Source organism: Acanthopagrus latus, chromosome 3 (genome assembly GCF_904848185.1).
Source record: "Acanthopagrus latus isolate v.2019 chromosome 3, fAcaLat1.1, whole genome shotgun sequence".
NCBI classification, from domain to species: Eukaryota; Metazoa; Chordata; class Actinopteri; order Spariformes; family Sparidae; genus Acanthopagrus; species Acanthopagrus latus.
This window is the reverse complement of record NC_051041.1, coordinates 17024179-17051472: the sequence shown is the minus strand read 5'-3', so window position 1 is coordinate 17051472 and position 27294 is coordinate 17024179. Positions and strand designations below refer to the sequence as shown.

Below are 27294 nucleotides of genomic sequence, written 5' to 3'. Positions count from 1 at the left end.
GGCTATTGATGAGAAAGACATTCGAGAGGCAAAAATTTCCAGGATTCAGTCTTCAGCACAAAACATAAATGTGTCACTGACAGAATCCGTGTGGATGTCGTTGTGTTTGAGATCACACACGCTGCCCGTCATTAACCAGCAAACCAGACGATGGTTCGACACATTAGTCAGAGAAAACAAGAGAGACGGGCATGAATCACGGGCAGTGTTTTTCTTATTTTGAAGCAGCAGGAGGGTTGAAGACCAAAAGTCTTAAACACACAAACACATAATTTATCTGGGCTCGTCTCAGACGTCCCCGAGCTGCAGTCAAAACAGAGTCACTGTACACAGAACCTGCTGGGCCAGACGTCTGTTTTATGAGCATTAGATATTTTGTCTGTTTAAAAGCACGTAAACTATTCAAATATGCCACGTTTTCAGAAAAATAGAATGATATTCGATCACAAGCCTGCATGTCAAATATTTAAAATTCTCACAGTCTCACACCACGGAGCAAAAACACACCCATTAAAAAAAGTACAAACATAAATTGTGCTACTCCCACACGCTGTGTACTGTATATCTAATTACATAAATAGATGAGAGAGACAAATGAGAGCGAGCAGGACCAGCTGGTGAAAGTTTCCAAAACCAAGACGCTGTGAGTGAGTGAGGAGTAAGTGATCCATGATACATGAACACAAATGATGTATAGAGACCTTAAATAAAAAAAAAAACTAAGAAATAAGAAAAGAAACATCCACAACCCAAGACTGCTGTGCTCGTGTTCAGTGGGGATCAGTGACCCTGGATCAATCAAAGCTCCTCCGGAAGCGTTGAGTCTGCGCAGGATTACTTCATGGTGATGCAGACAAAAAAGGACAAAAAGAGAAGCTGTGAGAAGCAGCGGGGCGTTCAGGTGTGACACAAATATACAGGAGGGTAATCCCGGGATCACACAAGGAGATGTTTGAGTCATTATATCTGGAGGAACGTCAGCCTGGATTCCCATAAAGTTGTGACGCTGTGTAAGACGTTAATAAAACAGAACCAACCTGAACCTGAGTCCAATTAGCAGGATCCTTTATACGATCATGGAGGTAAATCTCAACCGATCCTCACTTGCCAATGACTGAACCATTCGAGGATGCTGCGTTCAGACCCAGCCATGCTTCTGTCAGCTGTTACCAATGAGCCTGTTTATCTGCAGAATGTTCCAAACAAGGTTTTTGAGCATTTTATAACTTTCCGGTCTTTTGTTGCCTCTTTAAAACATTCGATAAATTGTTTTTGTTCCTCTCTCCAGCTTTTTGGAATCAGGATTGCACACGATGCTCTTGACATATGAATCATCTTTTACTGCATGCTCACAATCACAGTGCAGTTATATGTCAACTGTGTTCAACACAGGTGAAAGTTGGAACACACAGAAGTGTCCATGGGTTGCTACCTCAAATCTGTGTTCAACGGCTTTCTCAAAGGGCTATTACACCCATTTATATGGATCCAACAAATATTAAAGGAATGCAACAATAACTTTGACAGAACACTGTTTATTGACTCCAGCTCAACATTAAAGATAATCTCATCCATTAAGTGAGAGATCTGCACAGGCAACACCAGGACCCCCAGGAAACCCAGGACCACCAGGACCTCCGGGACCACCAGTACCACCGGGACCCCCGGGACCCCCAGTACCACCGGGACCCTCAGGACCCCCGGGACCCCCGGGACCCCCAGGACCCCCGGGACCACCAGGACCATGGAGCAGCTTCTTTCCGGGCTAGCGCAACATTTGCTGCTAGTGGCACTTGCATTGTGGGTAATGTAGCTGCCTGGTTTTTACAAGGACAAAGAGTGTGAGGAAGAAAACAAAGACTGTATCTCTGGTTCTGTTTCACTGATTTTTTTGTTCATTTTGTTTTTAAATGTCCGTTCTTTGTCCAGCAATGTTAGGCGAGGGTGGTACTAACTTGCTGGAACACTTTTAGCCGTGGTTCATCAATCATCATTACAACATTTAGATCACTCACAGCTGATCATCTCTGAGACAAAGTCCTCTGCAGCAGAGAACATTTCACTAGGTTGAACCGACTCTGCTGTTCTTTTCTAAAGCGTCTGCATGTAGTCCAGCACTTTACCCACAGGGTTTGTGCTAATCATACTGTGAGACAGACAATTAGCAGCAGAGAGGATCTGCTCAGCCTTACCACGAATCCTGACAGATGGCTCAATACACAGAAGAACAGAAAAATTCTCAAGAGGAACTCGTGTCAACTTGTATTTACTGCAACAGCTCGGAACAACGGATTTCCCTCCTACATCATTAGTGGGCAACCCCACGCTTCAGACTGTCCCTCTGAACAATAAGTTTAGCTTAGCATAAGTTCACACAATGCCTTCTATTAAAAGTGAAAAGAAAACTGCTGACTGTGTCATTAAATCATCTGTTTCAAGTCAACAAGTCAAGTTGCTGAAGATGTTTTCTAGAATCACTCAGCAGTACGTGTCTGCTGGTGTCGAACAGTTTCACGCCAACCTCAACTGCACAGATTCATCCATCAGTAATGAGACGGTCAGGTGTGTCTCATCCCAGGGAGAGAGCGGCTCCTCCTGCCCAGGAAGGTTACTGGTCGTTTTGAGCACCAGACCAGAGAGATTCTACAGCAGACAAAGAGATCCTACTTTCACAACGGTAGACCCAATTTCAGTTCTGGCCAGCAAGAATATCTCTGAACCCGCCTTGTCAAGGACGTTTCTGTTCTCCTCCTACCGACTGATTGTTACCATCACACTCAGACATGGACGCGACAGTGAATGATCCACCTCTGACTTTCTCTTGGTGTTTGAAATATTTGGCGCTGTGATTTATCTCAGATTCCTCTCTTCACTGGGATCATCTGCATTACACAGTTTAAATCCTAACTCTTCCCAGCTTTGCAATTATACCTCCACAGCCACTTATGTCATATTATAGTCATTACTAGCCATGAGCAATAATAACATGGTAGAAGGGTTTAATCAAACACGCGTGGGAAATTCACTCAATGTTTTAAACTGGTGTATTTCAAAACCCTGTCCTTGAACCCCCAATAACGCTGGTTGTAATTTGAATCATTAATAGGGACAGAACTGGTGCATAGAATTGCATCATTTGCTAAAAGACAAAAGAACAGAGGGTTTGGGAAACATTGTGAAATGGTAACTTGACATATCTTTGTTCTATTTAATGAGCACAAGGGTGGCGAGACTGAGGGGGCGGGTGGACGAGAGAGCGAATACATTTAGCAAAGTCCAAGTAAAAATGAGCCTGTGAAGCCTGGGAGCCCTGACGCAGGTGAGACATCCCTCCACTACCTCACAACACTTGCACGACTATTTTCTCTCTCATGGCAGCTCTCTGCCTCTTTCTTCTCCTTACACATTCTTCATCACCTGGCCTGTGTGGTAGTAGAAGCCGTCAGAGTTCTGTTTGCGTTCCCCGAGCAGACAGGACCGCCTTCTTTATGGAGTTCTCTGTCCTGATTGGATAAAGTGAGCACAGACACCAGAGACTGTCTGTTTCACTGTGTTCTGGTGTTAGAAGGCACATTCTTAAAACTCATTTTTCTAAATGATGGACACACAAACTACTGGTTTCTTCAGAAAGCAAGTCAGACTAAATGTACAGAGAACAGTTCAGACTGGATGTAAAAAGTTATTGTGACGACTGAGCCACTAGGAACACTCGAACAGTACCGTGTCTACTGATGCTTTACATGATGCTGCTGAGTTTCTTTTCACCATTTGTTTCTTTACCACCACATTTTTAAACATTGTCATTAATTCCTTCATCCTCTGCAGCTGCTGTCAGTGCTCCAGTGTTGGACCGGGTGCAGACAGCCTCCTCAGGTTAAATACTTAGAAATCCTCCATAATGGTTATTCAAAAAGTGGTATAACAGAGAGGGAGGAAAAGAAAAATGATAGGGGAAGTCACCCTCTGCCATCCGTAGGTGGTAACCAGCGCTGACCTTTGGTAGCATTGTATTCAACAGCCGCCTCAGTGACTCACCGGACAGACACACACAGAGGCCTTACTCCCCTGCTGGTTTCAAATCAGGACTAATAAAAGAGCAGCATGCGCATGACTTTGAATAAATCTGTAAAGGGTTGGAACAGAAAAGCCAAAACACAGCTTGTACATTCAGGATGTTATAACTGAAACTTAACAGGAGCAAACAGTTACAGCCGATTTTAGGAGGTTTGAAGTCTCATGTAAGTATACAACCCAACAAAACACAGGTTTAGGCTTTATTAGACATGTTATTGCAGATATGTGACATATAATGTCTTTAAGCTGTTCCTATTCCTCAGTCACAGTCGTTCCTATCACAGTTTAGTCCAAAGCATATTCAAACCAGTTGGAGTCGATGGTTTTTCTCTGCAAGTGCGTCTGGTATCCTAAGGAGATTTAAATTCCCTCAGCTAAATTTTACAATGCAGAAAGAGCCTGCAGATGACCTGTAGCTGCAGAACACAATGAGTCCACGTCATAAAGTCTTACATGGTCCAAGTTAGATAACACTGATGATCGACTTGGAGCATATATCCAGGAACATGGCTGCTGCCATTTCATCCCCTCAGAATACCCGTCTGAGAGTAACAGGAGTAAAAACTCATTAAAGCTCTTTATTTCCTTTTATACACTAACTTTGCACAAATAAAATAAATCAAGGGTTTGTATATTACCGTATTTGATATCTCATCGCTCCATAATACATCAATCTTCATCGACAAATTCTGTTTTGTTGTCATTCACATGCTTACCTTAATGTGCTGAAGGGCTTGCAAATAAATCAAATTACAGTTTACACGTTTTATGTAAGCGGACTGAAAATAATGAGAACAAACCTGGATGAGATTGGTGCTCGCACAGACGCGGGGGGAGGAGGTGCGCGTGTATAAAAAGTAAGATTAAATGGGTCAATCAGAAAGGAAAAACTGCAGTATGTACTCGGAGAAGGGTTATTTCACAGCTTGCTCTGCAGGTTACTTTATATGCTGTGTTACTGCTGAACATCAATGAGGTGTGAAGGCCAATTCTCACCGCTGAAAACGGATTCTTTTCTTTATCGCAGCAGAGCAGGCAGCCTCCATACAAGCTCAATAATAGCCTCTGTGGTTCATGTCCGTGTTCTGTATGAGCATGTTCCAGATACACAAACTGGCTGTGGTTATTTACCCCTGCGCCTGTCAGCGATGATCAAACAGGGTGTGTGCTACAGTACAGCAGCAGATCTGCTCTGTCAGAGGGGTGTATGACTCTGGCCCATATCACTTCCTGAAGCAACACATCTTTTCATCAAGTGGCGAGATTAATGACTGAAACAACACGCTGACCAGCTCAGTGTATGAAGCGGTCACAAGCTTAAATTCAAAGTGATGCTCTCTTTCTGCTGACTGGATGAGGGGGAGGTGAGACTGTGTGACAGAGAGAGAGGTGATCTTCATCGGGTGTCACCAGACCTCTGAAGTGAGATGGGGGTCACGGCGAGACACCGCTCGACAAATGAGACTAAGCCTGTGCAGTAAATCACCACTCTGAAGGACTCACGCCACACACACACACACACACATTAAGATTAAGACAAAAAGGTGAGAGGCAGGACAAAGCCGGGGTCAGGGACACCTTTCCACAGAGGACAGAGGTGACAGCCAATCAAATAGTGGGATGACAGATGGGCATAATGAAAGAGAATGTGGTGTGTGTCCTTTCCCCTGCGAGGAGGATGGTGTCTGATGAAGGATCCTGAGGATTTAACATGTCACCAACCATTCGGGACACACTTGTGTCCTCATCCATTCCCCTAATGAATTCTCTACAGAGAGGGAAATGGAAATGAGCTATCTTTCAGTACGCAGCAGGATGGTAGCACTTCATTTGACAGTTCTGTATTTGCAGTTAATATCTAACAAAGCCTTTGGCAAGATACATGATACAAACAGTGATGAGGTGAGAAGTGCTACAGACCAAATCCAGTATGGTTTCTCTTTCTAACACCAGTAAGACTTTCTAGTGGAGCTTACTGCTAAAACCACAAAGTATGTATCGCCTTGACAACTGAGCTTTCCGAGGCTGATGTTTTCACATCTGGTCGAGTGAAGGCAGGATGGAGAGACGCAGCGACACAGGCAAGATGTTTCTTTGCTGATGCAGACTTAAGCTTTGGGTTTGGACAGATGTGGTGTTCAGTCAGCTCACTGTTCTTAATGGGCTGTAACTTAAGTGCAGCTATACTGAGTTTCCAGTGGAGAGTCGGTGCACTCTAAACTGTTATCGTCACAAAATGTACCAAATGTAAAAAAAAAAGGATGAATTTGAACATCTGCTCCTTTTCTTAAATAATCAAACAGGTTTGGGACCAAATTATTTCAGAAGGTCAAAAGTGTGACTGAAGACAAGATAAAGACATCATACATGTCATCATTTCTTTAGTTATATCAAAGATTATCAAACACAGAACATAATGCAGAAATCACAGCTGGATTTGAAAGTCTTGTCTGTATCAGGATGAAAACAGAAACAGAGCTCAAAGTCATGGATGACACATTTCCATAAGAAAGAAATGCATCAGTCATGGTTCACCACCGCTGCATTCATTTATCCTTCAGACGAACCACTGGCTCATATTAATTCAACAGTGTAATCTCAACAATGTGTACATGTATTTTATAATCATGCAATTATGGCAGACTGTCAATCCAATGAAACACAATTTAACACAATACCCTCCTTCATTACTGCACCACAGGGCTGCAGTATTTCTATTGTTGCACTGAGTTTTTTTATTTCTTTCTAATGACAGTAATTATTTTTCTGTTGACTCATCCAATGGCCCCTCAACCAAAGGGGACTCAGTAAATGCTGAAAAAAATATTTGCCACTTCAGAACCACTTCAGTGAGCGCCACACATTCAATACTCTCATCTCTTTTCAGACTCTGAGATTTAATCATTCCTTTCTGTGAGCTACAAAGCTGATAAACCTCCTGTAGGTTGAAATAAAAGAGCCAGGAGAGAGAGGAGAAAGCCAGCCTGCTCTCACAAAGTCTTTGGAAACTGAATATGTGACTCACTTTTTCATCTGCGGGTATCTGGAGCAGATTTGGTGTTTTATGAGTAAATCTAAATGAGGAACTTGACTGAGGCAGCAAGTGACAAAGAGAGATTTTTCACAGTTTAAGTAAAAGTAGGTCGAAGAGTTTGAGGCACCAACTAGGAGTTCATGACTGTAAGAACGTATGTGTTCGTACAGGAAACTGCTCGTTTGGCTGCATTTGTCAAGTCAGAACAAAAAGCAGATCGTGGCTGAATATAAATAGATTCTGGGAAAAGGTCATACAGTCACACAGGTATAATCTCTTACCTGTGGGTGAGGCGTCCTGCTTGTCATGCTCCTCATGCCACTGCATGGTGCGGTGATAGCTCAGCATCACCTCCCACAATGCCTTGCACAGGTCTGTCAGGCAGGGAATGTAGCTGTCCAGCGTGATATGCTGCAAACGGAGAGCGATGAAAACAAGGTCACTGGTGCTGTTTTCCACAGCGTATGAATTCTTTGTCATCTTGTATTTTTTGTATCTGTGTGTTTGTATTGCATCGTGTTTACCTGGAAGAAAAAAGGAATACTTCCAGAGTTACGGAACACAGTTCTGGACTACTTGAAATAAATCACAACATTCAGTAAGAGAAAGAAAAAAAAAAATCAGCTGTCCTCTGTGATACATCCAATTAAAAACTGCTTATACTTATCATTCAAGGACACCATGCTGGAGAAAAAATCCTTTTCTGTGTCGAAAGAGACGCTTTCATCTTATATAAGAGCTCATTAATGTGAGTGCTGATGAAAAACGGATGTCATTAAGATGATGTCTTACTAATACACAGGATATAAATGTAAAAATATCTCTGCCGTGCACATTAGGATGCTATTATACCCTATTTTAGCATTGCAACTTCAGTTAGAATAGAGGCCCGACAGTTAAGGATGATTTTCAGTTGTTAGAACAGCAGTTAAGTGACATTAGCCTCAGTTTTTAGGTTATCTGTGAGGAAACTGTCCTTTGTGTAAAAAGCAAATGGATCTCTGGGCTTTTAGCTCTCAGGACATTAATGTACTGCATGGCTGCCGTGGTGACAGCAGCTGTGTCAAGCTCATATTGTTAATGTACATTTTCTCATATGAGATTTTTCATAAAATAAAAGGTCACAACACCTGTTGGAAAAGTTCCATAAAGTAGCTATAACATGTATATTCAGGTGATTCATCAGTCGATGTCTGTGCAGCATCAGCTGGGATGATTTAATGTTCATATACTCAAGACTTCAAGTGTCTTATTGTTTTCATAAAATGGCAACTGTATTATCTCTGCACATTATGAAACACTAACATAAAAAGAACGAGTGAAGAGAAGAAATCAATGATAATTCTGCCACTAACACGTAACGATGTCTTCTGCAGTTGACCTTTGTCTTTGTTTAAGATAAACAATAATCACAGTTGTGCCGAATCCAGAGACGGGCAGCTGAAGGTAGATGATATAAAGAACTGTGAAGATACTCTGCACATGCATCCATCAGATGAACACATCTGATTCTGAGCTCTGAGGAGTCCAGACAGCCTGGAAAAATCTGTGTGTCAAATTAAAACTTGGCTCGTCTGTGAAAGGTGCATCTGGCACAATCGCAGCCCCAACACAGTTCAAGGCTCCCCGTCTCAGCTCGCCTGTCAACATGTTCAGATACAAATTCATCTCTGCCAGATGAAACAGTGCTGTGGACAGCAGCCGCACTTTACTTTGGTTAAACCACTAAAATGAATAAGTGTTTTGTAGAACCCAGCTATCTTTCATGAAAGCATTGTAAATTACACACCACAGGCCTCACACACTGATGGCTGCTGAGGAAGAAAACAGCGTGTTGGAATAAAGACCCCAACATAAGTGAAGTTACTCACTTTCTTCTGAGTCTCTGAGTGACAAACCACCAGGACAATCTCTCATCACAACGTTTCTCACTGAGACATCTGAAGTAGGATCGTAAGCCATCACTAAAAGATGTTAATGACCGCGCTGCTGGCAGAAGCAGCTCCACTGCACCGCAGGCATGAACACACTGCCGTCAGAGCCATGTTATGGACAGTGTGTCATTAATTCAGGCCATTATTCAGATATATATCACAGTCAACATAATCAAAATATCAAAGTTGTTGATACATTATGTTGTATAAAGGAGCAGTATAATGAAGGTAACGTGATACTTTCACACACTTTCACTTTTAAACACATCATCTGCTCGACGGCCTGCAAAACCTCCAAAGATGACAATTATCCTCTGACTGAAGTAACAGATGGTCATTCAAATTAGTCTGAACTGTACTCGAACGTGAGAGGTTTATAATAACTTAGTCACAGCGGACATTAATCTGCGTCTTCTCACTGAGGATGTTTCTGCACACACTGTCAACTCAGCTGTAAATCAGCATCGCTACAAGAACAGAACGATCATCTTCACCACTGTGACACAGCTAACTGCTCACAGTGGGGAAATTAGTGGAGTTATTTATTGGCTCCAGTGGTGAAAGGAGGAGTCAGGTACAAACAATGAGGAGAAGTAGACATCCTCTAAATGACACAGTGATCGTGTCCGTCTCTTCAGAGCTGCTACAATAATAACAGTGCATTACCTGTTACTGGTATCAACCAGCCATAAGGTGAGACAGGGAACCATTCTGCATCTCATCTGTACAGTGTTTTGCCCTCTGCTGGTTCAGCATCGAGCCGAACAGTTTGACTTCATGTAGTAACTCTATGCATCCTGATGCCTGAACAACATTATCAGTCATAACACTGGCTGCTAGATAATCACACCGAGACAACCCGCATGTTTTAAAAGCACTTACAGAGAATAAATCTGTTTCCATCTGTTGTGGATCTCACATCATTATCCAGACTTTAACATGTGTACAAGGCACGTATGACCTCCTATTGTATGGAGACATACAACACCAACACCATCTGCATTTACTTACTTTGCCTGTATCCACTAGTGAATATGACAGTAAATACTTGCACACAGACCATGAGATGTGTATCTGTTAGGATAAAGTGAATTTTTATAAAAAAGGCACATGGAAGGTGGGGGCAGTGTAGGGTCAGTCTGGGATAATACAGGGTCAAAGGTCAGTGACCAGCAGCAGCCAAGCACAAGAAGAAGAACTACTTCTGTACAGTACGCTGTCTACAGCTGGTGTTCATACAAGAATTCTAATTTTCATGTACAGACACAGAAGCTAACAGTGTTTATGAGACCAACCTGAGATAAATAAACAGAAATAAATATAGCTGCAGCTGCAGACAGGCTTCAGCAGCAGCGGTCACACAGGACAGCTAATGAACCGGCACAAACAAAACAAGGCTTACACTTGACATTCCATGTTCTCCACCAGCCAACTGATGTTGCCAGGCGACCGGGGTGAGGCGAGGCGATGGGGGTTAGGTGTGTGTGTGTGTGTGTGTGTGTGTGTGTGTGCGACAACATGTTCAATGGGTCTGATGAGAAGGAGTAACCTCTGCTACCTTTATTACCTAAATATAAATCTTTTGCTGAAACCATCATTGCTAAAATGAAAAACTCACTGGAGGCTCGGGATCAATTCTGGAACAGCTATTTGGTTTTCTCCACACAGATCCCAATCTTTATGCACATAACGTATGACAAGTTGTGTCTACGTTGTGTCCACTGTGTGTGTGTGTGTGTGTGTGTGTGTGTGTATGGAGGAGAGTGCAGGTATGCTTCATTCAGCTGTTAACATTCTAGGAGGAGACAATCACATCACCCCCTCTTCTTTTTAAAAAGAAACAGATTAACCTGCAAGAGATCAGAGGTGCATCAGCAGTCTGTGGACCTGCTGTGCCAGCAGAGCGCAGGGAACTCTGGGAAAGAAGACCTCATACCTCATTTTGTTAAAAACAACTTAGTGCACAAACAAGTGTGTAAAAAGATTCGTGTTTAACTGTGAGCCAATGAAAATGACACTTTTTACAGCACATGTAGACAGGCATGTAGTCTACTGAAAGCAATATGTGATTTATACGTTGTTTATATCGGCATCATGTTTAATGAAACACGCAGAGGACGAACACAGGACCCTGTGGAACATCCTCCCCTTCTGCTGAGTTCAGACCACTAACTGATGCTACCAGATAAACTACAGTACTTACAATACAGTAGAAGAATAATTACTGATACTATTAAATAAAAGCAATACTGCTTTTCATCATCATCATCATCATCATCATCATCATCATATGCATATACTATGTCAAAGTGCTTTACAGGTGCAGTGTGCAGTTCTGTTTTTTTTTTATGCCTCAACGAACTAAATAAACGAACATTCTTCCTTTTCAATAAGCTTTCATACTGTCTGTATGTGGCGGACCCTGCCGCCTGCTCTTCCTCTGAGAACAGCTTGTTTATTCAGGAAAAAAAATACATATTTCTGAGTTGCTTTTAGTGTTGGTTTTATTCAGTGAGTTTGTATAAATCACCTTATTAATATTGTAAATGTAAAATCTCTTATTCAAAACTACATAGCGCCCCTTTCATTAGCACTCACACCGTGCCGGGCCTGAGCACTGCTGACACTAAAGTCCAGTTTGTTGACTAGTGTGAGCTTGAGCACGGTACACTTTCTTGGTTCTGGCACAGTTGGAAGAGGTTTGCTCATGCACAAGCACAAGCACAGGTGTTCAACGTGGACATGAAGGATAATCATGCATATTACACAGGCTTGCATCATCAATAAATCCAGGAATGCAAGAGGGCCGTCCACAGCCAACACATCTGGACTGAAGGAGACTGAAGAGGAGCGAGTGCGCCCTAAAATCCACTTCACACAATAAAGAGCCAGATTGACATTTCACACAGGAACATGTGATCAATCATTTGTTCTCTTTATGATCTCTTTTGTTCATGTTGGACTTCATATGCATCAGCACAAAAACCTGCCATATTCAACCACAAGTTTCTCTGCACATGTACACTGAATAAGACAGTGACTAAGGCTCTGTGGGACTCAGAGGGAGGCTTTTTGTTGCTGTTTAAACCAGAGGCACAGAAGCATGATCCAAGAAACTAAAGGGACATTTTTAATGAACAACAAAACCTTTCTTTGGGGATAAGAAGCCAACACTTGTCATGAGAAACAGCTGCAGTCTTCAGATGTCTCGCACTACAGTGGCAGAGCAATAACTACAAACTACACAAGACCAATTTCCATCCATAAGAGCTCGGACGATAAGACGCACACTGTTCGGCAGCAAATTAGTTTCATTTTGTAATGAAGCTATCTCCAACCACAGTGAACAGCCTTGGATGAGGGACCTGTTTAACATGAAGTGGCAGCAGTGACTGCATCCACTCCACAGCCTTACAAAATGTCCTATCCTCCAGATATACAATTGAACTAAAGGTCAATCTATTTCAAAATGATGGGGCGCTGCACAAAGCCGGCTGGGATGGATCTCTGTGGGTTACTGATGAGCACTTGTTTCATATTGTCGGGGTGAGTTTTGTGTCATCAGTGGAGCTGATGGCTTCACATAACACAAATAAAAGCCTAGAGCCTCACCGGCAGCAAAACAATATTTCTATACGCGCATTCCATAAACATAATAACTGTAACCACAGTGGGACATACAGTATGAACTAGGAGTTAATCAAATGTGTTGGCATGTACAGTTTATCATCCAGCCTTCACCGTCACCTCCTCTTCTGTGAGAACTGGATTCTGGGAGTGAACCATCCTATTTCCTTCAGGAGAGAAGTCAGACAGACCAGAGGATGGATAAGGAGGGAGGCCAGCCAATAATGATGAGATGCTGATGTAAAATTAATAAGACCCTTTCACAATCAGAACTGACCTTTCCGAGTGCTCCCGTTTCCTCTGAATTTTAAGTTTCATGACTAACAGCCGAGGTCACAGGGTCCTTAAACTTTATTTATCAGGGGAACAGCAGCTGAATACGTTTCTCTTCTCCACAAACACCAACTCTGCCACTGACGCATCCGCCAACAGGAACATATTCTCAGCAGTGTACTGTGAGGGTTTGATGCCCTGCTCAAGGGCAAATCAACCGGATTTGTTCAAAGAGGAGAAAGTAGTGTTCAGCTCAGTTGGTCTTATGGTTTGAACCAGGACGTGTCACTAGTTTATCTTTTATACCGATCAGAAACAGTCTGCGAGCGCCCCGTGCTGCACAATCACAAGTGACCTCAGAGAGGGACACAAAAGGACATTTTGAAAGGACATCTAAGAAAAAACACATTAAGTGCAACTTGAGCTTTTTAGCTCTTCAAAACATCCTCACTCCAGCGAGAGTGCTCCACATAAAGCAAGTCATTTATTTCAAATGATTAGTTTGGTTAGTTCCCCTTTTTGATATTTTGATACGAGCACATGCCACAGCTATCTACCATATGGTGTAAAGAGCAGGAAAATACACTTGATCTCCCCATAAAAGTGTCTGCACACAGCCACATGAATTAACTGGGTGTTCACATACCTCTTCATCTGCGTGAGCATCTGTGTGTGTGCTGCCCTATCAATCATGATCACACAGCTGAAAGTCTAACAACGTGATGCATCAATCTCAAGCTGGTAAGAGTGTGTGTACAGTCTCTGTGTGTGTTTGTGGGATCATCCAGGCAACACGTCGTGCTGAGCGTGAATCTATCAGACACAAGTCAACATGAGGATGTGTGTGTGACACCGTGCAGCTCCATGCACAGGACTTCAGCCTAATAAAAGTCAGGTCAACAGGAGAAAATCTAAAAAAGTGAGTAGATAAGCATGTTACTTCAGCCTAAGTGAAGAATGTTATCTTATTTCTTGAATTGCACTGAGGATGAAAGAGGTACAAGTATGAGTTCTATATGGAACAAAACTTTATTCTATATTAGATTTTTTTTCACCATAACTCCATCTCAAGTTTTGATTGAGGAGGATTATTCCCTCACACTCTGACATTACAGTCTATAATAAAGAAATCCCAATTTATTCAACACGAAAGGTCAGAAGATCTTTTTTAATAATACATCCACAGAGATGTAGGAAGGTGGTGAAGAGAAGCATCTCTTTCCCCTCAGAACATTATTATGACTGCATCAATAATCTAAAATGTTTTCTCAGGTCAAAAAATCATTGATTTGTTTATCTGTGTAAAAAATCTTCTAACAAGGTCTCTGAGCCAAAAGTATAAAGTACGTGTTCATATCTCGTGGTGCCAGTGACGTGTCGGCAGCAACAGTCTTGGTTGTTGCCAGTTTGTAGAGAAAAACACAAAAAGGCTGATTGTCGCACTTTGCTTCCATTTCTGCCCTAACGTTGGCAAAGAAAGCTCCTCTTACTGCAGCTAAGTAATAATTAACATTCAATTGGCATCATTCAATCACATCCACAATCTAGTTGTATTTCCTGTTCCTACACATCGTACCCTGCGAGTGTTACCACCTACGTACCAGCTTATCTTGGCTGGAAATCAAATTGAAACTTTTAGAAGTCCCAACCTAATGTTTGATTCAGCTCTTGCAGTAAAAAGAGTCGATTAGCATTAAACCCTCTGGATCTAAACCTAGGTCCACATAAAAGTAATCCTGACATGGAAATTCCAACTTCATGAATTGAATATTGCTCCTTCCAGGCCACTTACCAGCTGGGTTATGTAGGAGGAGAGGTAGCACCAAGGTAAGAGGTAAAGGGCAGGGCTTTGTGGATATGAGCACAGAGGGAAATGCCTCTGGGAAAAACTGTGCAGTCAATCAGCAAGAACCAAACATGGAGGCAAAGGTCTGGGAGGAAAGAACTGTGACAGCTGACATATCGGGAGTGACTGCAGGGAAACGAAGTGCCCCCTCTGTTCAGCCAGGGGTAACCTTCACCTATACCTCTGTACACCTGCCACACTGTAGGTCGCACCGTCACACAGCCCCTCTCACCCGCACCAAGCTCATGATGAATTGACTATGTGAAGGCTTGCTGGCTATGCAAATGTGATTTATTTTGATGTGAAGGGGAGAGAATGAGACGGAGAGACCCGGGGCGTGTGGACCGGTCCGAAAGTGCTGCTGCTGCACTGCACTGGTTCTGTTTGGTGAGCAAGATTAATTAACTCATAGTGAGGGGGCTACACTACACGTTCTCTTCCCCCTTCTCTCAATCACTTTCTCCACGCTTGACTCACCTCCTTCATTTCACCCTATTATGGAGAATCTGTAGAATCCCTTGTCATGAAATAAGGCGTTTCTCACTTGGCTACAAGGCAATAAGAAACCTAGAGGGGTAACGAAGTGAGAGAGTGTGGGCACAGCAGTCCTCCCAACACACTGCAGGTGGTGTTTTTATTAAGATTTCCACTGGACTGATGAAAGAAGTCTTCACACTGGCTTCTAACAGAGGACTGAACCTCTCCTGGTCAGAAAGACGTTCTATGACAGACCTGATGTGAGAATACTGGTGGAATAAGCAGACCACGCTCTTCTCCTTACCGTGCACAAATCCTTGTACTGCATCTTCTGGAACTTGGTATCAGCGTTGCCAGCACACAGCTCCACATACCCCAGCACCACCTGGAACACTGTGTTGTGGATGGCCTGGGTGAAGTGCATGTGCAGCTGGTCCATCGCAGTCTGTGGAGAGAGCCAAGCACATTGTTATTAAAACTCACGTCAGGATGTCGGTGACGTCTGCCAGCGTGGACCTGTGAAAAGGAAAACCACAGGGAATTGTTAAATTTAACTTTTTGGACGACACATGCTGTTCCTGATATTTTGAATTATTTGCATGTTATAGTAGTTACACAGGGTGGCAGGATGGAAACAGTGGGTCACTGTCTGTGCTGGGAAGAGCAGAATTCAAGTCCAAGTGAAAAATGGCGGTTTGTATGATTCACACCTCCGAGCAGGTTCAGTTTGCTGTGGATCATCCATTAATAAAGCAATAAGGGCACCAAACAAACAGGAACACTGTGGCAGAGACGTATTAGTGACATGTGTGGTTATGTAGCGCAGCTAATTACCTTCTGCTCGGTTTACCTACAGCACCATTTATCTCACAAGGAACACCCTAAAGTCATTAATTAAAATGAGTCATTGTCAGGGCACCATGACTTAAAGCAAAATTCCCCCAATTACTCTCACACTGCTGGACGTGGCATTCTGAACATGGTATAATAATTACCCAGCCAGCTTCTTCCATTTCTACTTTGGCTTTATTTCATTTCAACTGTTAACACTGAATTTCCTTCCTTAGTTTTTGGCAGCTTGAGGCATCACAACCAGCTGTAATCACCACACTGACACATTATCACCTTATAAAGTGTCTGTAGTTAAATTCTCTGAAACATCACATTTAAATAAAAAGAAAAAATAAACTCTTAACTAGAGCAGCTTTTTAAAAAAATCAAACATTACAAATAGCACCGGGTTTCTTTCTGACTTCATGTATGATGCAAAAAACACACAAAAATGATGATGAAACAAGGATTTCACAAAACACACCTGCAGTACGACCCTGCGGTTTGTGCCTTTGCCATTCTGAGTCTTTTCTCTCTTATTCTTTCAAAGTCCACTTACATTTCCCATCATTTTCTGTTTTGCAGCTCCCACCCACAGCCTCGCTATGGGACCCTGGAGAGTTGGGGACACGTGGGCGCAGCTTTGAGCAAAGCCCGATATGTAGGTAATGCATGTTGCAATGCAATTAGATTCTGTTACCGCTAGCTCATGGCTACACATGCTGCCTCCATCCATCCTGACAGCCTGCTGCCACAAAACTAATTCAAACATTTTCTTCCCTCCATTCTGAGCGAGAGTCCTGAAAACAGCAAGAAAATTGCCGGCTGTACAAAGTACGGGCAAGAAAAAGGGATCAACAATCACAGCTGACATCACATTAACCGTCCTGCTCTCCAGCCACGAGTCTCAACACATGATTGTTGATCAAAAGCAAACAGATCCACACTTCTGCAGCTACGGAATTCAAACAAACAGATGTTTCACACAGACAACTGCTGGAAAAGCAAACTTGATGTTAGGCTCATTAGGTTGCGAGCTACCAGCGCATCTGAGACCAGAAACAAGAGCCAGAACCAGGAGATCAATGTGGGGAGGAAGAAAACACAAACGGTCTCTGAGGTGCTCTGCCTACAGTGAAACCTCCTGGATTAAAAGTGGAAAGTGTGACGGATGCCGTGACAAAGAATGATGGGAAAAAAACAATAAGCACAAGAATCCGTCAACAGCAACACAACCTGTAACTGCTCGTTATCTCAGCTGTAAGAGAAGCCGTGTTCGTCCCACGGTGGTCACACGTCTCAACTAAAAAGGGCACAGCAGCAAATCCTTTCCTGCAGCTTGATAACTGCTGAGAATTCATTTTGACAATCTAGAAGAAGGAAGTTTATAAAATTACCATTATTACTTTTCATCTTTTGTGTTCATTATTTGCCTTTATCCATTTATACTACCCATGGAGCAGAAGGAGGAAGAACGCGTGTCTTAATTGTGTTTATTTAGTGTTTTGTGTTTCTGTGTGTTGGATACTGTGTTCTCCGTCTGATCACGTGGAGCGTATTCTCATGCCCTACGTACGTCCTGAAAACTTTCTTTAATCAAACACACTTGACAAACACCGGCTCAGGTGAACGACGTGCTTTGGGATGAGGACGAGGCTCGTTTGGTTGCTATGGTGATATGGTGATTAACGACTACACTTCCAGTTTCTACTGGAACTTACAAACGCCCTTCACACATCAGCACTGCCAGGTAATGCGGAGACGTAATCTTATTCTTTAATGTCTATCCCTTTAATTAGCAGGGTCTCACTGGCGCTGTAACAGCTGTATGGTTAAAATGCCATGCTTGCAGAACATTAATTCACCCAATGTAAATCAATTTAAAAATGGCAAGTATCCACACAGCGCTGAGTACAGTCTGGCCAGAGTCCAACATCCACCGTAAGCCTGGATCCTCACAGACTTTAATTACCGTCAGCAGGAGGCTCAGTGAAAAGCAGCAGAGCAGCAGTTGTGGAATCACAAAGGCCAAAGAAACTTGGCCGAAAGGTGTTAAGATCCATTTTTCACCACAGCAGCCTCTTCACTGTTCATCATGATGCTGTGCAGCTAGAAGGCTTCTCACTTCAGCATTGTTCCTATTTGTTGAAGTACTGTAGGAATGTAACAAATATTTCAAGGATGACAATGATAACTTGAACACAAAGAATATAATTCTCTCTTACAACTCAAGCATTGACTGATGGTTATCTTTACCAGGGAGCCCTGGTACAGAGGAGTGGAAGGGAGGAAAAGGAAAAATGTAGTTTTGCTCCCAGGCAGTGAGCATAAAGTCAGGAGGAAGAGAGGAAGGGATGTCAGTCAAGATGTGACAAGAGATCAGGGATGGTGATGATGGAGTGCGGGGGTTATGAAAGAGAGAGGCCGTAGCATCACGGATCAACGTTTTTTCACAACAAATAAGATGGAAGGAGCGGAACATGTGGAGGAAAGAGTGAGACAGGAAGAAATAACAGGCTTAAAATAAAATAAACTGGGGTTACAGTCTATTATTTTTATCTCCAGGTACTCACAGAAAAGAAATTACACAATCTTACTGTTGCTTCAAATGAACTGCGAAGAAATGTCACATAGAAACATGTTGTTGTGACAGAATCGTCTCGGCTCTTCTGATGCGCTGACAGCTTGTTTCTTATTATCCAGGGATTTATTTTAGAGAACTCTTTTTTGTTGGCACACATGTTGGCATCAGTTGACTGACAGTAAGCAGAGAATAATCACAAATGATGGCGTGCACGCCTTGTAGCCTCAAGTATATTCTACTGCCAAAGACCCTGAATTCACTCGCTGGAGTGAAACAATCGGCTGAAGCAAGAAGGAAGGAATACTCATGACAGAGAGAAACTCCAATAAACTGAAATACGCTCTCATGTTTTCTGCGATGGTTTAACCAGCCTGTCTGTGGAGGAACTATTAAAAATGTTCTAATGAACACAGTGAGCTAACAGAGTCTGGAAACAACACTGCAGACTGAGAGCACACAGCACTGAAATACTGTTCAGGAGAGGAACAAATAAAAGGACATTTGCAATGAGAACAAGCAACAAGCAGATTGTAACAAGCAGCAACATTTAGCCAAACCCCGACCCTGCAGACGAGACAAACCACTGACCTGTGTCTTTCCCAGGAGCGTGTAGGCCAGCTGGACCTTGGTGTAGTGCGAAACATCAAAGTGCTTACAAGTCTTTGACAGGGCGACATCAAGCTGCTCCTGGAGCCAGAAATAGATGGATGACAAAAGAAAAAGTGAAGGGGGAGAAAAGAAAGGGATTATCAACGTTAAGACCAGGGATTTAGATATAGATGTGCAGATGCACAGCTTCCACAGGGCCAAGGGCAGGTAATTAGATCTGGATGTGGGTGTATAAATGGGAGAGTGTGTGTGTGTGAGGCTTTGAAAGAGATTAAAAAAAGACAAGTAAGAAAGTAAGACAAAGTTAGCAGGAACTAAGGATGTGTAACCCTGACACAGAAGCCGACCTCAGAGAATAAAGCTCTGGTGAAGGCTAAGTGATGAAACAGCTGGCTTCACCAGGGTCTTTATACACTAAAGCTACTCGGGAACATAACTACGACTACCACTGACGACACAACTTGCTCTACTACTGAGGGAAGACAAAGAAAATCCTATGGTCTGATTGTATTCTCTGTTGTGGAATTGTAACAGTACTATGTGCCGGACTGATCGGTCACATGATAATCAAATCCAGCGCAGTGTGATATTCACCCAAGGACACGAGAATGAATGAGCAACGCAGCGACTGTGCTGCTTCTTAGTGGGACAGACTTTCATTCATTCATGCAACATTCCTACAGAAATCCTACATAGGTGTACATTCTGTTTAAACAGCTATTTTACCTTCAAATAACAGCTTCAGTAGTGAGTAATATCAGCTGACTTGTAATATCAGCTGACTTATATACATCTACATATACACGTCTTGTATATATGGATTTATGTCGGTGAAGTCGTCAACTCGCTAGTTCCTGATCATGAGCCAAGTCAGCCCATTCCAGCAGAGGTGCAGCCAGCAGCAGCTACAGGTGTGCCAGGTGTCATCGTCTCCAGACAGGTAAGTTCAGCTCAGCATTACAGCTCTGAGCTGTGCATGAATGTTTTCCACACAGAAAACAGTTATGGAGTGCCAAGTTTTAACATATTGTTATATTACAACTGACAAACTGGGATTTGTATTTTATGAATGTGTGCTGCACTCAGAAACAATGATGGGCCCTAAATCACCCAAAATACAAATTACTACATAATGTTGCTTTAATCTAGTTGCCCAGTAGCAACTGCATCTTACCACAGTGAACAATGTGCAACAGCAGCAGCATCACTGACAACACGTCCTCTGGATTTCTACTTTGACTTGCATTTCAGGAACAGCTTGACTCTGTTGTCTGGCTGGTTGCTTCTCTACAGACCGTGCTGACAGTGGGGGATGGTAATGTTTATATCTCTGGCACGGGTAAATTTATAGTGTGTTATTGGCTCTTAAGATGAAGGTGTTAGATTCAAAAATCCTTTGTGCAAGTGTTTACCTTTATGATTTTGGAGGGTTTTGCTCTGCTTAACGACAAACTCATGCTGACAGGAAAACAAACAGGCTGCGTGTGTGTGTGTGTGTGTGTGTGCACGCACGCCTGTTTCTTGTGTACAGACAAAACTGTAAGTAATTAATCAGCTGAGGCGCAGCAGCGGTGGTGCAGAGAAAATTGCTTTGCATACCATTTATCACACACAAGTATCACGACTCAGCGAGAGATGAAACAGATATAATTTACTTTGCTTGTACGCTCACAGTGATGACTTTCTGAGAGTGTCAATATTTGTCAGACCAAGAATGAGAACGGCAAACTATCAAAATGTCAAAATGAAGTTTAAATTGCTTCTTTCAGATGGGGACTTCTGGAAAATTACAAGGTTAGAACAAAATATAATTCACTGCTGAAGGTCTTTTGGCTGATATTGGTCTCCAACAATGGAATCAGAGATAAAGCAGGGAAGCACATACCTCTATTTGCTCCAGAGTGTCTTGTAGTTTGGAATTTAATTCACTGTGGGGGACAGAGGAAGATGTCCAGGTTAGTTTTATCCATTTTAAAGCAGAAAATGAAACACACATGCTTTTAATATCAGTTAAGTGAGTTTGTTTGTTTAAGAAGACAAAAGTCTTGTAAACAATAATCTCAAAATTGACTCGGATGTTTAATGTCAAAAGTTCGAGCAAATTCCTGAAGTTCATTGTTTGACTAAGAGACAAAATTCTAAAAACGCCTCAGAGAAACAAAGAAAAACTGGCAAATCATCACATTTAACAATTTGTGACTAGCAGATAATTTGTGTTTTTGGCAAAAGAAAAACATGCCCAAGTTTTTCTGTGAACCATTTGAGTAACTTTATTATGAATCACAATATGACAGATTATATTTCCACATTACTACAGTGATCGCCATGTGTCTTACAATTCTCTGACTTCTTATCAACAGGACAAAAAGGGAGGAAGGATTTATTTCCAGCAAATATTCTTGGAGGGTAATTTTTCTTTTGTATGATTCAAATGTTTCAGTTTCTTAAAGTTGGACAGTGGAGTCAGCTGCATAACTTGTGAGAAGCAGACTGTCACAGATACAAAACGCCTCCACATCCTTGGAGCGTTTGCTTGGATTTCTTCCTCATCCTGGAAAATGCTTTCAACTGAAGAGCTGCAGAGGTAGCAACTGAAATCACAACTGCTGTGCCCATCCCAAGACACCACCAAATCCCTTGTGACTGCCGCTGCACTGCACCCATTCATAATCAGCCTCTGTTCCACCGCTTCCCTTCCCTCTGCCCCTGCTCTGCTCGGGGTCTTTTTCAGGTCAGTCCCGCTCTTATGTTGTGCCTTGTGAGACCACAGTCGCCGAAGGGAGAGAGTGTCCTTAACAAATTGCTAATTAAGCATCTCAGCTTCAGTTGTGGATGGAGTGGGGAGGAGGGAGCAGAGACACAGAGAGGAGACTGCAGATGGAGTCCCACAGGTCGTTTGCAAAACAGGTAACTAAATGAGCGTGCCGTTTCAAAACTCGATGCACTACGACCCTTTTTTATCTGCCTGTGTTCCAGCGAATGGCAAATAATATGGACGAGTCATAGACAGAAAGCCACACTGATGGAAAAAAGACAATTAAGAAAAAAGATGAAGAAAACGTAATGGAGTACAACCAAACTGTAACTGAATCCAGTGAGCTGGTACGCACCACAGCAATGATAACACCATAAATTCACAAGCTTAGTGAGACAAGTCACAGCCAGTATCCTCCATGGAAACCACAATCGGATGCCAATATAAAGAGAACACAAAGAAGCAGACGAGCTGGCTCAACTACAGACGGGTGGGCAGATCAATGTCAGGTCCTGGATACTGAAGAAATACATCTAAGGGTCCATATGCAGCACCCAGGACAGTGCTAACAAAGGCATACAACTCTGGCAGCCATACTGAGGAGATGCACCAGAGGAGCAGAGGCCAACAGGATAAATGCCCTGTTCACCGCAGACTGTTCTCATATACGCCCCCGCTGCAGTGTCATCGAGCAACAGAAGCTAAACCAAAAGACTGAGCAGTGCTGGGAGAGCGTACGAGACGAGACACATCCCACAAGAATAACGCTCAGGGGAAACACACCTGAGAGGACTGCATTAGTTTAGCTTAGCAGGCTAAGTGAGACCACCAATAGTTGTTTTAACCTTTTTATTTGTATTAAACAACAAACATAAACCATATTAAGTAAGGAAAGCTGCTGAGCTGATGAGCTGCTGAGCTGCTGAGCTAGGCTAACTAAAGCTAACTAAAGCTCACACCTAAAGTTTCTGGACCTCATGCTGACACAACACAGGTCAATGAAGAACCACCCAGCTGCCGAGCCACAGCCTCTTCTTCATATCATCAAAATTGCCTTTGCCCAGCATAACAACTGAGCTACACTGATTTACAACTGTGCACTAGTGAAGTCTAAAATGGGACCGGAAAGCCAACCAGAGCAATCAATGCTTGGCGTATTATAAGATGAAGAACCACAAAGACTTTCGATCTGCCCCAAGACTTCCAGGCTCCTGAAGAACACCACAAGAAGTCAACTCAAGTTAATAACGCAGGAGACTAATTCAGGCCTCCTGTCATTGTGTCTATATTACTATAAATGTCCACTGAGTGTTGATGCACGTGCTCCCTCCCACACAGTGCCACCCCCTCGATGATCAGATAGAATGCATAAATAACAGATGAGGAGAAAAAGCTAATTAACGATCTGTTCCCTGCAGGGAACATAAGGATTTAAATAGAGTCACGTGAAAATCAGGGTTTTCAATTACCACTGGCATTCAGTGTCCACAGGGCCTTGAGGCTAGTTCCTCCACAGTGATTGCTGACTTGCTAAAAAGGCAATGTGTGGACTCGTGCTTTCAGGGTTTTGCCGGATGCTCAGATTTTGTGAGAATGTCGTTTTTGCTTTCGTCACGTTAGCCACTGGTGCATGGGAGCAACTAAGTGCCGGGAGAAGGGCTTTCAAGAGTGAAGCATGGCTGGCTGGGGGGAGCAAGAAGACCAGAGTTTAGATGCATGAGCACTGACTGTTCTTGTGTCGGGCAAGTGAAAGGTTTGAGGTAACACTCAGATATTTGGTCATTCATTTCAAGATTACATGAGCCTTTTCACAAAAGGTTGATCTGAAGCTGGCTCAGGAAGGACACTTTAATACAAATCCGTTCCCATGTCCCTCTGGCTTTTGTTTGGACCGTGTAAAACTTTAGATTTACTGTAGATATGAAAACATTCAGCTCAACAGTCAAGAAATGGAATATTTACGCCTATTTCTAAAGGTAGGTATGCACCAAATATCTTGCAATGCTTTAGGTTGAGGCAGATTCTGTCAGTGTTTTTCGGTCCTAATAATAGAATAAGCAGGGTAATTACTCTGTCTGCTATACTGAGTATTAAGTCCAGCAGCTTATGTGAACATCCAATTAAATCCACACATTCAGAAAGAAGCAGATAACATGTCTGACTAAGGCCGGTTTGTTGGAGAATTAAATGCATGCAGGCACAACTGGAGCTCATCATGAAAAGGACTGTAGTTGCAAATAAACAAATATAAAACATTCCTGCATACAAGCAAACAAGCAGGGCAGAAAAAGCCATGCTGACAAACAGAGAGACAGATACATTCACTCCAACTGATTTTCTATGTGTGAAACCAGAGAGGAAAAAACAACCTTGAAACATTCTTGTTGGGATCAAAGTAAGTGACCAGAGAGCTGAGGCGCCTCTTAAAGATAGCAAGTAAATACAAGTGACACACTACGGCAGCTTACACACATGGAGATCCTCTTAAAAATTTGCACTTCCAGGCAATCACACAGCCTCCAAAGAAACACACAACAACCACAGAGGAGGTGCTGACATTCTGAATAAATCAGTGCAGTGCTTGTTGTGTCATTAGAGGCAGCCGGCACACGATTATCCTCGTATCTCAGACACAGGAATTAACGTGGGAGCCCTCCGACCTTCCTGCACTCTGCTCCTCTGGAACATGCAGCTGAAGCGCCCTGTCCTCGGCCTACATTAGCACCCCTAAACAAACCGTCTCCCTCAATGCCAACATGGCAATTAGCTGAAGTAGAGATTTGGAGGGGCTTCACCTAGAATGACCCGCTGGTCATTTGTATGACAACTGGTGTGGGAGACCCAAAAGTGTTTTGAAAATAAGTTATTTACACCATTTTTGATACGGTTGTACACACAGCCCATCAGGAGTTAGTGCACAAGCTCAATTTCATACTTTTTACATCGATGCGTGGCCTCGGGGCCTCTGGAGACTTGGATCACGCCCAACTAGCTGAGTTCAGTTGCTTTTGTTTCAGTCCCCGTCCTCTTCAGCTGCTTCAGAGAACGCTGCAACGCCATTTTGCTGTGAAGCTCCAGAAACGTTTTGTTGACTACGAAACTTCACGTGACTTTCCATCAGTATCTGGCTGACTAGATAATGACTGAGTTTCATTTTTGGGTGACCTGTTCCTTTAAGGCCTCTAATCAGGATTCCCACTCGAAGCGATGTAGATGATGGAGTAAATGCATGTTTGGGTAGACGTCTCAAGTGTTCTGCAACAATACACTCACACTAGATAGCTCATTGCCCCCAGATCAGCTCTAACCACAGAGTATAACATCGAAAATTAACTTCTATCAAGAAAAAGCTCCTCCTGCTGTAAACTCTGGCACTTCATTCTGCGAGCCATGAGTCGTTTCTGTCTGACTTCTCACTGAAGGTCTAGTTTTCTTATGTAGATCATATAGAGGTGTTGGTATTAAATTGAGACGGTTTCATAACCAGTTACATTCTGGTTTGCCATATGATACAAAAATGTACTTATGTTCTGATTCTCTTGTAGTTCAGAGGCTACAAATACCACAGAGACCGTCCAGGCGTCAGTAAATCTCTGTTTGTCTGAAGTCACCGTAGAGTCCACACTTTATGAACACTGTGCTGTCATAAAGGCCACAGCTATATATACAGCTGCCCACGTGGACCGCCTGATGAAAACGGACTGAGGCAGAGCGTGAGGCTGATTAAGTGCCTTCTTGGGAAAACAGCATCAGCTTTGAATAACGGACTGGGGACGGGGACGGGGACAAAGACAGGTCAGGCATGAGGCGGTGCTTCATGTAGGACATCCAGCCGGGCATGGAAAAGCATAGCTACAAGGTTGAATCAAAGAGCAGCGGACCGGCAACTGGCTGCTCAGGGAGGGTGATGCTGCAGTCAAGGTTTCAGCAAAAGTACAAAGTGCATGCTGATGCAATGTGTGACAGGTGCACCATCATTGCACCAGTGTTAAAAACTACGACATTCAGGCAGCGGTATTTGCATATTGCAAAGGAAAGCACAGGTGAAGAGGGCAATCGGATTTCTCTCCAGCTGCCACGGACACATTTGGTTACACATCCAGTCTGCGTGAGTACAGTGATGCTGACTGGTTTCAATATGCGGCATCACTGCAAACCACCAACCCAGCACATTCAAATGTCTGCAGCAACAGTGCGCCACATGCTGGTGTACGCTGGTGTGGGTTGGAAGCAGCAAAACACGTTCATTCCCACACTCGTTTTCATGAAATACTCTTGAGTCTGTGCACGTCACAGGAAGAGAGAGAGCCAGCAATGGTCTCTGATCAATCCTTAATCAATACACAGAAAGGAGCACTTTGGCGCCCACCTACCTCCACAAATTGAGCACAATTACATGGGAAATCAAAGGGACAGAGATGATTGCCCCGCTGGTACACAATCTTCAACATGTCCTATACTTTACATGTCCTATACTACTCAATCTTTAATAGGAGAAGAGAGAGAAGAGAGAGAAGAGGGTTCATCGTGACGGTCATGTCAAAACATCCGCGGATGCTCTCGTGTGTCTCATCGAGTTTGTCTGCGTGTCTGTTGGATGAGGTGCACGACTGCCCAGGTCGCCTCTCTTCATCCTGTAGCTGGATGCCTTCCCATCCAAAAACAACTAACAACATCCATACCTGCCTTTTAAAGATGACAGTAAACACAGCGAGATTACACTCGCTGCAAATGTCCATCGACCTGATGTCACACGTCAAACACACTGAGCAAAACAAGACGAAGTAAAAAGCCTCTTTATACGACTGATCACACTCCAACATTCACGATTTTAAGGGAGATCAATTTCCTAGTTCCATTTATCGAAGCAGGGTCGACTTCAGATTATTATTATTACTATTATTATTATATTATCATGTGTGTATCTTGTTTTATTCTACCGTGATGACAAAACTTTCCATCCAATCTTAGAAAATAAAGTTCACGCCTGGTTCCATTTGGATACAACTAGACATCACTTAATCAACCTGTTGGTACTGTACCTGATGCAGCTGTAGTGTTTGAAGGTGCTGGCAGCCTTTTGGCACTCCAGACAGAGCTGGATTGCACCTGGATAGTCTTCCTCCTACAGGAACAGAGCAGTGACCACATGTAAAAAATCATATTGATAGGCTGGAGCTGTATGTGCAGCACAGGCTGTGTCATTTAATACAAGAAAACCCTTACAAAGGTAACACAAGAGCTGAAATC

At 43.0% G+C, this 27294-nt stretch overlaps 1 protein-coding gene across 5 annotated transcripts in view; it reads right to left on the bottom strand.

Annotated features, from left to right (window-relative positions):
- The window catches only part of vps50 (VPS50 EARP/GARPII complex subunit), a 98951-nt gene that overhangs the window by 46885 nt on the left and 24772 nt on the right, over positions 1–27294 (bottom strand). For all 5 annotated transcript variants that reach the window (XM_037092796.1, XM_037092795.1, XM_037092794.1 and 2 more), the window contains exons 9-13: positions 27087–27169; positions 21175–21217; positions 19269–19367; positions 15570–15710; positions 7390–7519 (exon numbers count right to left, since the gene is read on the bottom strand). In XM_037092796.1, the coding sequence (XP_036948691.1) occupies positions 7390–7519; positions 15570–15710; positions 19269–19367; positions 21175–21217; positions 27087–27169 (496 nt within the window). The remainder of the gene's footprint in view (positions 1–7389; positions 7520–15569; positions 15711–19268; positions 19368–21174; positions 21218–27086; positions 27170–27294) is intronic.